This window comes from Monodelphis domestica, chromosome 5 (genome assembly GCF_027887165.1).
Source record: "Monodelphis domestica isolate mMonDom1 chromosome 5, mMonDom1.pri, whole genome shotgun sequence".
Classification (NCBI taxonomy): Eukaryota; Metazoa; Chordata; class Mammalia; order Didelphimorphia; family Didelphidae; genus Monodelphis; species Monodelphis domestica.
In genome coordinates, this window is record NC_077231.1 from 224,650,220 (window position 1) to 224,666,077 (window position 15,858).

Consider the following 15,858-nt stretch of genomic DNA (forward strand, 5'->3'; position numbering starts at 1 on the left):
TGTGTGCATTGGTTTCAAGGCAGAAGATCAGGAAGAGCTAGGCAATGGGTTAGTGACTTGCCTAGGATCACACAGCAAGGAAGTGTCTGAGGCCAGATCTGAATGCAAGGCCTCCCACCTATAGACATGACAATTCACTGAGCTACCTAGCTGCTTTTAAATGCTTTTTTAAAAGACCAACTTGAAAGATTCTCCTGAGAAATGGTTTTCAAAGTGGTAGTATGTCTAGATACCAGACAAAATTTTCCAAGGTAGAGCAGGGTAATAAAAAGAAAAACAGCAAGTCATACAACACAGTCCCTTTTAATTTGTCCAGGCTGCTCACAGAAACCTTTGCAGAAATTTGTTTCCAAATCAGATTTACTCTCCCATGTGAAGACCAATACCTCCAGATTCCTCCAGCCTAAAGTCACTACTTCATGGAAGCTCAAACCATAGAGGATCCAGTAAAGTGATTATTCACTTTGTCCTTTGTATTTGGATCCTTCTCAGAATGCCTAGGATCTAATTTGACCTAGAAGTGATTTAAGATTAATTTCAGAAAATGATTTCTATATATCGTTTTTTGCATGTATGCAAGTTCTATAATCTCTCTCCCACTTCTCACTGTCTCCTTTCCTTCTCCCTCACTTCCCTCTCCTTACTTCCCTTCCAATCTCTTTTTCTCTCCTTCCCTCTCTCGTTTCTCCCTCCACAGCTCTTTTTTCCACCCAGTATTTATTATCTTTGCTCCCACAGTTCAAGCATCATGGTCCTGTCTTTGAGCTTAGGTCTTGGGTCAAATAAAAATATATGATGGCTTTCTTAGAAATGCTAATCAGTTCATAGGTTCATAAATTTATGCCTGGAAGGCACCTGAGATATCATCTCACCCAATACTATAATTTTACTGAGTCCTAAAGAGTTTAAGTGATTTGCCCAGAGTCATTGTAAATGGCAACTTTAGGATGATAGCTTTGGTTATGTTAAATTCTATATTGAAATGAACATGATAACTTGTTCTATGACATTTTTAATGAATTGCTATATATTCTATGCTTAGAAACTTACTCTAAAATATGGAAAGGAACTGTGATATGGTAGATAAAGGTCAGTATACGAATCAAAAATTCCTGAATTTAAGCCCTGCCTCTGATATATACTGGCTGTGCCACCTTGATTAAATCATTTTCTTTTTCACTGCCCCAAGTATCTGCTTTAGACTGCATATTCACAAATGGATTATTTCCATTCCTATAGTCTTATTTTAAATCTGTTTGTTAACCACAAAAAAGGAATATGATATGTATGTAGATACTATATATATATATATATATGTATATAAAACTATTACTTATTCCTATTTATCACTTCTTTCTGTAGAGGTGGATATGCACAAGGCATTCTTTAAACAACATTTCTGTTCCTAGATATAATGTTCTCTTGGTTTTGCTGTGTTTTTGCTGTTTTGGGAGGAGGGGTTTGCTGACTAAACTTCATAATTTCATATCTTTCCATGTTGTTTCTAAAATTAACATGTGCATCATTTCTTACAGTGCAGTATTATTCCATCACAATCATATGCCACAATTTAACTATTCCCCAACTGATGGGCATTCCTTCAATTTTCACTTCTTTGCTACCACAAAGAGAACTGCTATAAATATTTGAGAACATATGGGTTCTTTTTCCTTTTTTCCTGATCACCTTAGGAAATAAATCTAATAGCAACATTGCTGGATCAAAAGGTAAACACAGTTTTGTAATTCTTCAGGCATAATTCCATATTACTCTCCAAAATGGTTGGATCAGTTCACAGTTCCACCAGCAGTGTATTAGTATCTCCACTTTACCATTTTCCCTCCAAAATTTGTCATTTTGCCCTTTTATCATTTTAGCCAATTTGTACAGACTTTAACACTAAGAATTCTCATGTCAATGGAATCATGAGTCATAGATTCAGAGATTTAAAGCTAATCAAAACATAAAAGGTCATCTACTCCCAACTTCTCTTTTTATAATGAGGAGACTAAGGCCCAGAGAAAATATGTAATATGTCCAAGGTCAAATGAATAGTAAGCAACAGAATTGAAATTTGACCTGGGTTCTCTGATGCCAGAACCAGAACTCTTTTCACTCTTTTATGCTTACTTAATAATAGTAAAAAATAATAACAATACCACCCAAAATACAAAATTGCTTTATAGATCATTCTTTTTTCTACATATTTTTGGCTCAAAGTTAAAAAAAAAAAACCTCACTTGAACTAATAAGAAATATGAAGTTTGCTTCCTTCTACTCAAAATTGTAAATCTGGACGAAGGACAAGATGCTTTAATGTAGAATCAGAAGGAGTTTTCTGAAGCAAGTATCCAGATATCCAAGCTGGTTTCTACAGTATTTGTGCTTTCTAACTAATTGACTTGTTAACTATGCTAATGTATTCATGTCTCTCTGCTTTTTGTATTTTTCTTTTAGTAGATTGTGCTGGGGGATTGAATGCCTGAGATTAAAGAGCAAAGACTCACAGAGGTTTTTTTCATCCACCTTCCTATAGGAAACCAGACTTGACATCCAAAACAGCTTATAAAATGTCTGGATATCTCCAAATATTTTATTTCAGCTGCAAATTCAGTTGCCTCTCAAAAGAGGGCCTTTTTTTTAATTAGGTGCCACAGCCTAAGGGGGAAAAGCTTCAGCTTAGTAGATTTTGACAGAACCAACTTGAAAGTAAGAGTGCTAGGATTCTCTTAACATTCTCAATTTATCTCCTACCACAGTTGTTCAAGGCATGATTAGCTCTGTGAGGACAGGGACAATAACGAAGCTTATTAAATCTGGTCTGTTGTGTTGTCTCCCAGGTGCTGCAGGAGGCCAGAGGGGATTTCTGGGTTGCATCCGCTCCCTCAGGATGAATGGGGTGACTCTTGATTTGGAAGAAAGAGCAAAAGTCACTCTAGGAGTGAAACCCGGATGCTCAGGCCATTGCACCAGCTATGGAATGTACTGTGAGAATGGAGGCAAATGTGTGGAGAAGTACAATGGTTATTCCTGTGATTGCTCCAAGACTGCCTATGATGGACCATTTTGCATAAAAGGTAAGACGGGTCTATTTTCCATGCTTACTACTGCTGCCCTTCATGGGAACAAGTCACCTATGCATGACAATCAGCCAGTCACAGACACAGGACCTCACCTGGAGTGAATGGTGATCCAAAGACCACCCCTGAAACAGAAATGAAGTTAGCTCATGCTCTTTAATCTAGTAATCCTCACAAAGGAAATGGTTGTCCTCAACTTCTCTCATATTCGACTTGAAGATCACAGACTAAATAGCCAGTTCACAACCCGATGATAAATGGTGCAGTGATAGACATCTAAAAGATGGCCATAAGCCTGAGAAAGACAACACAGTGATGAAGTGAATAACCTTTTGGACTTGAAGGCAGGTTATAGAATGCCACCTCAGACCCCTTAAAGATTACCTGGGCAAATGAAGACTTCTCTGAATCTCATTTCACTGACTGGAAATTGGCAGCGATAATAGCACCAGCTTAAGAGTGTTAGGAGGATTCAGTGAGATAATCTAGGTACATCTCCTTCGTATGTTATATAAATGTCTGTTATCGTCTTTGTTGTTGCAATAGCTCTTTGGCTTAAATTAGTGATATAGCACATTCTCTCCTGGGTCTTTAATGCTTCCACACTATAGGATGTCTGGAGTCAGTTTGTCCCCTGAAGAGAGCCTCATCAAGACTACTCTTAAGAATACTTAGGTCTTTTCTACATTTTCTACATCTTTATTTTATTGCAATAACAAATTTACACATAAGTTTTCCATGGTTACATGATTCATGTTGTCTCCTTCCCCTTTTTCCTCCCCCCTCCCAGATTTGTCAAGCAATTCCACTGGGTTATACAGGTATTATCAATCAAAACACATTTCCAGAGGACAGCTGGATAGCTCAGTGAATTGAGAGTCAGGCCTAGAAATGGGAGGTCCTGGGTTCAAATTTGGCCTCAGACCCAGCTATGTGACCCTGGGCAAGTCACTTGACCCCCATTGCCTAGCCCTTACTACTCTTCTGCCTTGGAACCAATATACAGTATTTATTCCAAGATGGAAGGTAAGGGTTAAAAAAAAAACACACACATATTTCCATATTATTCATTTCTGAAGAATACTTAGGTCTTAAGAGTGTATACACAAATTCTTAGCCAAACTGCTGGATTTCCAAGAGACTCTCATCAAAAGGACATTACAGGTTCTCTGATACAAGCCAGGCAGATTGATTCTGAAGAGTCACCTTTTTCCCTTTGACTATGTATTATATTCTCTCTCTTTTCCATTCCATCCTTCATACTACTTATAGAATGAATTTTTTTTTGCATCAGCCTGGTAATGTTACTCAAAAACATTTAGTGTTCCCAACTGCCTATGGAATAAAATTCCAACTCCTCTTTCTGGCATTCAAAGCTTTATGTGATGTGTCATTAGCCTACCTTTCCAGCCTTATCTCATACATCTTCCATCTGTTTCCAGGCAAACTGAGCTACTTCTTCCCCACAAATACACACTGTGTTCACATCTGTTCTTCTTTGCATATATTCTTCACTCTATCTGGAATTTCTCCATTCTCCCCTCTGTCCCCCTCCAGACTTATTGAGGTTCCTCCTTAAAGGCCAACTCTTACATCATCTTCTCCCTCTTCGTCCCCAGGCAGTCATGACACTCCCCTTCAGAACACATGAGACTCTTATGTAATTCTCTAAAAACACTTTTCTTACACTGTTCTATATTACAGCTCTCTGCATTGGTGCCATCCCCCATTTAGGGCAAGGACTGCGTATTACTTCAGTTGGGCATGTCCTTTGCATCCAGTACATTTCTCAACAGGCACTTCTAAGTTATTGTTGCTACAGTTGACTTTAGGGACTCAAAGGTAGAATCTTGTTGTAAACCCTGTATTAGGATATGAGCTGGAAAATTCAAGAAACTTGTTGATTACTTCATTTTCCTGTTATCTCATAGTAGAAGGGGAAAAAATGAGACCAAGAGAGAAGAGCCTCCATTTTCCTGGTTTATGAGTTAAGTAGATACAAATCATCTCTATTTGCTTTGTAAAGGAATGGCAAGTGTTTGGGTAAAGTTTTCAGCAAGTATTGCTGCATCTCTTAATGAGAAGCTTTACATAAACAGCCTATTCATAGGGTCTGTGCCACAATGACTGCCTGAAGAGTGGTTTATGGTAGCATTAGTCTTATACAATGGCACCCACGGAGGGTGGCATTGTTGGAAAATCTCCTCTATACATTCAGCCTACATCTGGCATTGCTTTTAATATGGTAATACAAGTGATGTTCGATGGGGATGAAAGAAGAGTACAAAACATCAACAAAGATGGGAAAAGAATCCATTAAAGAAGATGATCTCATATTAGCAGTATTATTACAGAGCATCTTTCTGTTCCAAACAACAGGAATTCTGGGCTTTCCTTGTGGCACACAATGGGACGGGCTCGTGGATTACATTAATTTTGTTCTTGTAGAAATGACAGTCTTGCAATTACCATTCATTGTGCTTGATGCTAATTTCACTGTAGTCGTTTCTATTGCCAAAGTAGCGTCTGAAAGCAATCAAGTAAACACTAATGCTTGAAAGACTCCACTACATAAGTACCAATTTAAAGGAAATTGCAGTCCTGGTGTTTCAAGAGATTTAGGTTAAATACAGAGGTTCCCACAAAACCCCTGAGGGTTAATAAATAGCATGCCTAAATGCTAAGGCAGGGATATCTATCTGTCTTTAAGCTTGCATCAATGTTGAATGTAAAGATAGATCAGATTTGCTTCCTTGCTTTCCTCATTGGTTCAAAGGGCTTACCCGGAATACAGCTAAATACCCTTTTTTTAATCATTGCTGAGCAAGATGAGTTTGAGACTGATCCTATTAGGAGAAAAATTGCAAAACTTAGCAGAAATGAGTTTGTGGACACCGGAAGGTCTCAGGTAAAGGCAACTGCTGATTCAGGAAGCTAGCAGTAAGCCCCAGAACAAAAGAATGTGTAGCAATTGAAAATAGCAACACTTGCACCAAGATAAAGAGCCTGGACATCTTTTATCAAGGCAAAGTCCATCATTATGGCAGTCATTTGGGACTCTCCAAAGAGCTTCAGCTACCATCTTGGTATTTCCTCTCTCCATCCCCAACTCATCCTCGGAAAAATACTTCACCAATACCAGTGCTGGCTCAGGCTCTAAGAACAGTCATTCTGTTTATTGGCAATAGGACAAAGTTCAAATGGCAAGAGAACTTAAAGCCATGGCCAGAAGATGTATGGAAGGAACTAGGAATATTATCCAACAGATAAAAAGACTTAGAGAGAACATGGTGGCTGTCTTCCAGTCACTAAAGGCTTCTTATATGGAAGAGAGGTTAGATTTGCTGTACTTAGCACCAGAAGACAGAACTAGAACCAATGGCTGAAAGTTGACCTGAAGAAAAATCTGGGCTTAATATAGGGGGAAACAACCATTAAAGCTATCCAAAAGAAAAATTATACCCATTTGGTGGGACAATAAGTTGTTCATCAGGTGGAAAAGCTATATAACCATTTGTCATGGATGTTAGAAAGGATATTCTGCTCAGTTATGGGCTGGTATGGAGCAATAGTCTCATGCTCAAATAGAAATTGATCCCTGTAGGCCATACATTGAAATGAGGAACTCTCTAGGAGAAAAGAGATAAAAACATTGTTGAATGCTCCAGAAAAGATAAGGAAAAGGAAGGCTGAGATAAGATCCTCTCCTTTATCAATGAAAAATTCATTGGTTACCTTTAAGAGAACAGTCTCAGCCCAGAACTGAGACTGCAAGTTAAATTATTTAGGACTGGGTAAAGAACAAATGAATAGTGCTTAGATAAAGTCAGTAAGTACATATAACTTTTTCTAAGGTTTTTAAAATTGACGATTCTGGAGAGATATTGATTGAGGGGTGATAGGATATTTTAAACATAATTAATAATACATTAATTTGTTATTAATTAATCCATTGCAGAGGGTGTGGTTGAGTCATTTTCAATTGTACCCAACTCTTCATGACCCCACTTGGGGTTTTCTTGGCAAAGATACTGGAATGGGTTGCCATTTCCTTCTCAAGTTCATTTTACAGTTTAGGAAACTAAGGCAATCAGGGTTAAATGACTTGCTCAGGGTCACAAAGAAGATAAGTACTTGAGGCCAGGTTTAAATTCCAGAACATGAACCTTTCTGACTTCAGGCCTGGTCCTCTATCCACTGTGCCACCTCGGTGTGATCAAATCCTTGAGATAAAAAATAATCATCATCATTCAGTTCTGCATATGTGTGGATTTGAATGTTGTTTGGAGAGGCCTTCCTGGCAGGATAAAATCAGACATAGGCTACAGCCTACTCTATCTGTGGATGAGACCAGCTGTGCATCTATACATAGAACAAAAATGTCCCCTAACCAGAAGCCATACTCCCCCCAGCTGGATCAAGACCAATAATATCAGATCATAGCTCTAATTCTCTAGTACATAATGACACTGCTTGATAGTCAAAAGTACACTGCACTGAAAGTTGAAAGACTTGGGGTCCAGCCCTGGCTTTGTCCCACTTTCAACCTGAGTTTCCAGAAGCCACCTCCCCAAATTGGGCAACAGATGCTTCATCTCAAAAATGAAGGACTTGGAACACTTGACCTAAAAAGTTCCTTCCAACTCTCAGGTTTTTCTGCATTATCCTTAGAAGGAGGAATTAAAGGTCCATCTCTATAACTCAGTGTTTTTCCCCATGGGGGTCTCAACCTTCCTGGAGTCCACCCAGATGTCCTGTTGTCTGAAGACCAGAGTTGCTGAGCTAAAATCAGTTCCTCATCATACCATGTCCCAATCCTGAGCTGACCTTTACAAACATGGCACCCAATCCAACATTCCCTTCATTAATTTTTCTGCACTTTTTTTAGTATTCAGACATGCAGCTGCCAAACTTAGACTGCATCTGGAAAGTAATTCTCTCAATGTCTGGGGACCTTTTTTAGAAATTTATTCTTGCCCTCCTCATGCATTCATCGGGTGATTCATTTAATTCTCTGGACCTCAATTTCCTTTTCTATCAAATGATTTGGAACAGATAAATTTTAAGGTTCCTTCTAGTTATTAATCTCTGATCCTATGGCAAACAAAATGTGAAAAATTACAAAATGGTTACTAACAGTAATGAGAAAGTCTCTCACAGAGGTGGTTTTTTCACATATTTTTCTTCTTTTTCTCCATATTCTTCGCTTCTGCTGTCCATTCTTTACTGAGAATATCAGTGTTATTATTGTGATAATGACAAATATTATGAACAGATCCAAGAAAATGTCCCCACTCCTCTAGTAAAACAATCCACAACTAAATTATCTACTTAAATTAATGGCTTTGTTGAACTTTTGTTGTTTGATTAAGTTTTCATAGTCTCTGAAGAGTATAAGACTGGAGACAAAGCCCTAGCTCTGGCATTACCAAGATATCTTTTGTTGTTGTTCAGTCATTTTAGTTCTTTCTGACTTTGTGACTAAACCCATTTAGGCTTTTCTTGGCACAGATACTGGAGTCATTTGCCATTTTCTTCTCTGATTCATTATATAGATGAGAAAACTGAGGCTAGTAGAGTTAAGTGACTTACCCAAGGTCACATAGCTATATAATTTTGGGTAAATCTCAATTCTCTGGGCCTTGTTTTCCTTATCTGTGAAATGAGTAAACTGAACTAAATGACCACCAAGTTCCCTTCTAATTCTTTTGGAAACCTTTGGTCCTATGAACTATTAATTTGGTCAATCTAGTAACTAAATTTAAAGGGAAAAAAAGAAAGAGGCAATCTAGTATACTGGGAAGAGAAACCTGAATTTAGAGACAGGAAACCAGAATTCTTTTAATTTTATGCCTTTTTCTTCACCTCCAATAAACTGAATTTGCCCCTGGGTCCCTAGTAATTCCTAATAATAGTACTTTCTCTCCATTCTCCTCCTAACCATATGACAGCTCCCTATCAGTTTCTTTTTTTGGATATTCATCCATTTCATGTCTACTTACGGTGAGTTGTTTAGTCCCAACCTCTGTCTGATCTGACCCCTCTTCTCTTTTCTCATCTGATGATCTCCTCAGCATCCAAGGATCATACTATCATCTGTGTGTATATGATTCCCAGGTCTATGTAACCATTTCTTGTCTTTCACCCGTATCACCAGCAATCCAATATAAATTTCAAACTGGATCACCCTCAGGCATATCAAGTTTAACATGTCCAAAACTACTCATTACTTTTCCTACAAAATTCATTTCTCTTGAGAACTTCCTTGCTTCTATTGAGAATACTGTTATCCTTCTAGTCATCCAGGTTCTTTGGGGAACATTTTCATCTTTCAGTCACTTAGGTATACAAACCTAGTATCATCCTTGGCCCTTTGATCTCGTTCATCCATATATTCTGTCAGCTGCCAATTATTGTCATCTCAACTTCTACAGCACCTCATATTATAATATATCCCTTTCTATCCATATCACAAAGCTACCATCCAAGTTCAAGCTGGGAGAGAAAGAAGGTCAAGTATGCCATACAAGTCAAACCACTGCTACCATATACCCTCAAAAACTAATAGAGATAAACCAGAACCCTGAGCCCAGGAGTTTTGAGATGATCAATGTCCCAAAGATTGTTGGTCTTGTTTCTACTTCAGCCCTACAGCCATCAATGAGAGAAGCAATCATTTGGGTAAGGAGCTCACTTTCCTCCCCACTACCAACACTGACTTCTGACCACCTGATAATGAAGGGCAAATAAACCCAAAAGCAATGATACAGTAGTAGCACCCCTGTTCTCTCAAACCACTGGAGCCATCATTCTGGAAAGCAAACCCCATGGAGATTTAACCTGATAAACAAGTCTAAGGATGGTGTAGCCACACCTACTAAATATTCAGGGAAGAAAGTTCTTGCTGTCAAAGTGCTAAACACTGTCAAATGGCTCAACATCAGAAATGGACCTAATTCAGTTAGTGAATTAAAGTTGATATTCTACCATTTTCTTTGCCACTGTAATCTAAGGATCATTGGATTTGAGGAAATCATTCTTGCACAAAGAACCTTCCATATGTGTTGTCCTTAGACTGTGAGCTCCTTGAGAGCAGAGAATGTCTTACTTTTTCTGGTACTTTTCCAAACATTTAATGTAGTACCTGGCACAGAGTAGGCATTTTTGATTGAATGACTGATTGTAATTCTATAGAAATTCCCAGCCACCAGGGGAGAGACAATGTTTCCCCCCAGGCAAGTCCAGAACTGGATTTCTGTACTTCCTTTCCCTCCTCTTCATAGTTTCTAGCTTGGTTGTGGAGAGAGAGAGGAATGAATAGTAAGGTCTGAATATGTAAGAATATGTGAATAAAATATTATTGAAAGTTATGTTGACTCAGTGACCCATTGTTCCAGTTCTGCTGGTAAATCAGTGGGGGGGGGGGGGGGGTGATAACAAGATTGCAGCCTTGCAGATGACATGCTTTTTGGCATGCACCTCATCTGTGCAAAATATCAGTAGAGGAGGAACTGAGATCCAAGGGCCCAACTCCTTTTGCTGATGTGAACCTATCAGAAATATCTTTGTCTCATTAAAAAACTTACCAAGATAAATTGCCTGAAACTTGACCCTTTGCTGAACCTCAGTGGTCAGCCTATCAATGTGTTGCTACCTTGACTTTCAATAAACTTTTAATAAACTCCTAATTGTCTTTATCCTGAGTTTTGCCTCATTAATCAGGGTAAAATCCAAAAGAAAGAATTTTCCTTTTAACAGTATAAATAAACTCTTTATTCAACTTTTTTAGACAAATGATCATACAGAAGAAAATACTTTTTTTTTAATAACAGGGATACAATGTTAACTAGATGTAATATCCTTGAAGGCAAGGATGACTTTCTTTTTCTTAGTGGTATTCCTAGTACTTAGTCACTGTGTGGCACATAGTAGGTGCTTAAGTGTTTGGATTGAAATCAAATGGACTATTGCCTTTAGTGAGAGATAAACAGAATAGCTAAAACTGGAGAAATACTGATGTTCCAAAATACACTGATGTGTTCTAAGTCATAGCACAAGTAAAAGGTGACATAATGATAATAATATCACTGATCTCTGGCCAGGAAAGCCTGGTGTTTGGGCCAATTATCCATTGGAGGGGAGATTAGTAGAGTAGTGCAACTGCACCATTGACCCAACATACCAGTGAGAGGGATAATTTTAAGAATGGCTGTAAATTAATAATTTTATTAATCAAAAGTAATGGGGGGGGATTGAAAAATAGGTGAGAGATGTTTATGTTACTTTCCTTGATACTCCATTTAGCTTGCTATTCTGTGGCCACCATTAGGGTCCACTAACCATACTCACAGGAAAGTACAGTCAGCAACAAAACACAGAAGTGAAGGGAGCAAAATCCACTATTGCCTCAGTTCATCAAATTTTTTCTCCACCCACTAACTCTCACACATCATATCTCAGCAGCCAACTGTGACTTTCTCTTTTGCCTGAGCTGCCCAGAGGGGCTTGACTCTCTTGCTGCCCTTTTCCAGCTGCCATTCCATCTTCATGACTCAATCCACTCAATGATTTCCTTCACCCAATCCTCTACCCTGAGTCAAGTTCAGGCTCATTCCAGGTATGCAAGTATTCAACAGGAGATGATGTCACCTGTGTAACCCCAGAAGGGGGGAGGGAGACAAATTTCCTTAGCATACACCAAAATTCAGAAGGAGCTAATATGATTTTTTTCTTCAGCCAAAAGATAGTACTAAGCTTAGCACCTCATCAATAAGAATAATCTATTAAAACCAGAACTTTTAATTAAATCAATTAAAACCAGATGCCTCTTCTTCAGCTTTCCTCATCCCATCTCCACCTCATTTTAGATGAGCTTCCCTGCCCAACCTAGCTACACCCTGAGACTTCTAGTGTTTCTGTCTTTGTCTCCACCCATGAGATCATGGCCTTAGGATTTCTGTTTCCCTAAGGTCAAATTGTATTTCCCTCAACTCTGCCTCAAGATTCCCTTCTGTTGAATTGACCTTATCTAGTTGATTTGGGGAAGGAGATCATCTTTCTTGGTGCTTACCATAGGCTCTGGAATTTCTAGGGGTCACAATATTTATCTTGAGGGCATAACAAAAAAGGCATAGATATAGAGAAGGCAATAGGCTTTGCTTTAACTTAAAGTAGAGTTGTTTGAGGAAATGGGTATTAGGAAGTAGGGGCTAAAGAGGAATTTGGAAGGAGAATGGAGAGGTAAGAAAGAGAACATCTTGCAACCCATTCTTCTAGTCTGAGGGCTTTTTATAATATTAATCATTGTTTCCAGTCTTTATGGCTACTGATGACCCCTGAGAAAAAAACCAAAGCTTCTGCTAGCATGCATGTTGTTCACTAATATTTTTTACTTCAGTTTCCCCGGCAGTAAACAGAACTCTAAACTATGTGTGATTAAAAAAACAACAAAAAGAAACTATGAATCTCCTTTATCTCAGCCAAAGTCGTAGCTGTATGATTTCTGCTAAGATTGCTAATACAATGCTCCTCTCTCATGATTCTAAAAGGAACCTTCTGGTCTCATAAATTGTCCAGAATGTTTTGCTTTTAAATTACACACCTTTCCTGAGCCCCTGCAGGCAGACCTGTTCACCAAATACCACATTGTCCTTGAGCAGTTCATCATGTCTACAGGGGATAACTACCAGCCTTTGACATTCAATTTCTCCACTAGACAACATTTTTTACGTGTATATCATTTCCAATAGGTGGACCAGGCATCAAAGACTGAGCTCATTGCTGACTTCCCTTTCTTGGCATGAAGATAGTATGAAGAAGTCTATATGCCACTCCTCAAACACAAAAATATCAATTTTAAATAGGTTTTAGCTGATCGGATCTGGGTTTTTTTCTTTGGTTTTGATTTCTAGCTTTTACAAAGGGATGTTTACTGAAAGGACATAGCAAAAACAAAAGCATAGTTATTTCCCTCCCTCACCTATAGGGCACACTCCCCCCTAGCCCAAACCACTTAAGTCCCTGAATAGATTGGCTTCACATTGAAATCAGAGGATACAAGGCATTCACTCTCACAAAGTTTGCTTCCAAATACATCCCAACCAATGGATAGTATCACTCCATCTTATAAAACCCGACAACTTAACTACATGGTCAGTCCACCAGCCTTGTAGTACTGTTTGCTCCTGAGGCTTGTGCCAGGTCACTGGGTTTGACTGATCATAAACTCTGGTCTGCACTCAGGCTCCCACTTATGGTTCAGACTCTTTAAAGTTAATAATATGGAGGATTTCTATATGAACTGGGAGAACCTCAATGAACTGATGCAGAGTGAAATGAGCAGAACCAGGAGAACATTGTACTCAGAAAGTGAAACATTGTGGAACAATCCAATGTAATGGACTCTGCTACTAGTAGCAATGCAACAAGCCAGACACTCCTGAAGGACTTATGGGAAAGAATGCTAACCACATTGAGAGAAAGAACTATGGGAGCAGAAATGCAAAAGCAAAACATATGGCATCACTTATCACATGTATATATAAGTATGTGATTTGAGGTTTAGGCTTTTAAAAATCGCTCTATAATAAAAAATGAATAATATGGAAATAGGTATCAAGTGACAACTTTTGTACAATCCAGTGGAATTGCTTGTTGGCTCTAGGAGGGGGGAGAGAAAAGGGAAGGGAAAGAAAATGAATCATGTAAACATGGAAAATTATCTATAAATAAATAAATAAAATTTTACAAAAATAAAATAAAGTTAACAAGATTGCAGCCTTATGTCTTCTATCCAGTATTCCTTCACATGCTAAGGGAGGAAAATAGACATGTCAGTGACAGAAGAAATAGAAAGGTTATTTGCTGAAGGCTTCAGGTGAATACTGGTGGGAAGAGTTAAACAAATAATTTTATCACCTGAAAAAAATTTCCAGGAAGCTTTCTTGGTTTTAGTTCTTTTTACTAAGTAGATGGTGGCTTCTAAAATATTCTAATCTCATAATGCCAAGTTTTCACTGAAAGGGACAGTGCTGAATTTATAATACAGGTATATGTTTAATGAGCCTGCTAAGGTCTCTCTGACTAACATAGAATAAGGGTTGCATGATGAAATTAAATTCTTCTCAGTATACTGATAAAGGCAGAATATTCTTTATAGTGAATGTTAAAATTGTCTCATCTGATTTTTATTACAACTTGTAACCAAAACTTTTCCCATAGAAATTCATTTGAATCAATTACTATTAAGTACTTTCTTTGTGCCAGGCACTGGATAAAGACTAAGATGAAAATAGCCCTTACCCTCAAGAAGCTTATGTTCTACTTAGTCACACCTCTATTATTATGCAGATAATGAGGATAAGATGATAGGATATTGGAGTTAGAGTTGCGAAGACCCTTGAGTACCACATAGACCAGTGATGGCAAGACTTTTAGAACCTTTGGACACTGCATGCCATGCCTTCTCTAGCCTTATCCCAGACAAGGTTGGAAGAAAGAGAGGGAGTGGCCCAGGTACCAGTGGCCCAGGCTCAGGGGAGGGAGTAAGCACTTCCACTGGACGGCTGGGCAGAGGAGCTGGGAGGCACAGTGGAAAGGGATAAGGGAGCAGCTCCACCTGAGTCCCTCTGCCTTACTAGTAACTAACTCTGGGGTGGGATGGTGCATGTGCCCACAGAGAGGTCTCTTTGGCATGTGTGCCATAGGTTTGCCATCATGGACCTAGACCATCCCAAGTGCCTATGGATAGTAAAGAATTGAGCCAGGATTTTACTACAAGTCCTCTTGTGTCAGATTCATTTTCAATGATATCATTAATGTGCCAACTTTCACATTATACCTAACCTCTCCAAAATTCATCTTCTTGTTGAAATATGGTAGGATTATAGTATCAATGTGTTTGTGAGTTTCTTGAATCAGATCTGAGTCTAGATCTCCCTGCTCCATCCACTATTGCTACCTACCTTCTTAGAAGATATCTTTCCTTTTCCCTCAAGAGAAAGCAAGCACAGTACCTTATCTGTTTCATGTTGTGATCATGGAAGTACAGACTCCTGTAGTTTACTGGAAAAAAATTTAGTAACTACAATTAAATTCTGATTTGACAAGTACTATAGTAAAATCAGAGATCCCAAGGATTACTAGCTATAAAATTATGGGATCCCATAGAAATTTAAATGTGGTTCTTAGAGGTTATAGGAATGAGAACAAGGTTTGGGGCCACAAATATATGGATTATTCATAAATGCATTGTTCATAAATCAGGACCTGCCTGAATTCAGTCAAGTAGAAATACTGAGATAAGATTTAATCTATTTGATCCCTTTTTAAACCCCTATACCTTCTTGAAAGAGAGTGGATTAGGGTAGTTAGGTTGCATATAGATACCAAATAAAATACAACCTCATTAATTTAGAGTACACTAATTTGTAACTGTGATAAATTTTGAAATATGCCATAATGAAGTTTCTATCTATTCTAGATAGAATGGGAACAGCTTCTTATGAAAATTAATTGCTCAAATAAAATTGCTGGGGGAATTTTTAACCTATTTAAGAGAACAAACTTCTCTTAACTTATTACAACTATTTACATTTAAATCATTTGTCATATTATTAGCTGCTCATTATTTTCCATTTTTTAAAGAAGTTTTCCTAAGGATTGTTAATTATAAATTCTTTATTGTTCTGAACCACATAAAACAATAGCAATAATAATTCAATTATATGAGACTCTAAATTTACAAAATACATTTTCCATGATGCTGAAAAGAAGGTGT

The 15,858-nt window shown here is 38.1% G+C and overlaps 1 protein-coding gene across 1 annotated transcript in view; it reads left to right on the forward strand.

Annotated features, from left to right (window-relative positions):
* CNTNAP2 (contactin associated protein 2) overlaps positions 1-15,858 on the forward strand; it is a 2,768,972-nt gene that overhangs the window by 2,497,288 nt on the left and 255,826 nt on the right. Inside the window, exon 18 of the mRNA XM_007504517.3 lies at positions 2,841-3,077. Within this exon, the coding sequence (XP_007504579.1) occupies positions 2,841-3,077 (237 nt within the window). The remainder of the gene's footprint in view (positions 1-2,840; positions 3,078-15,858) is intronic.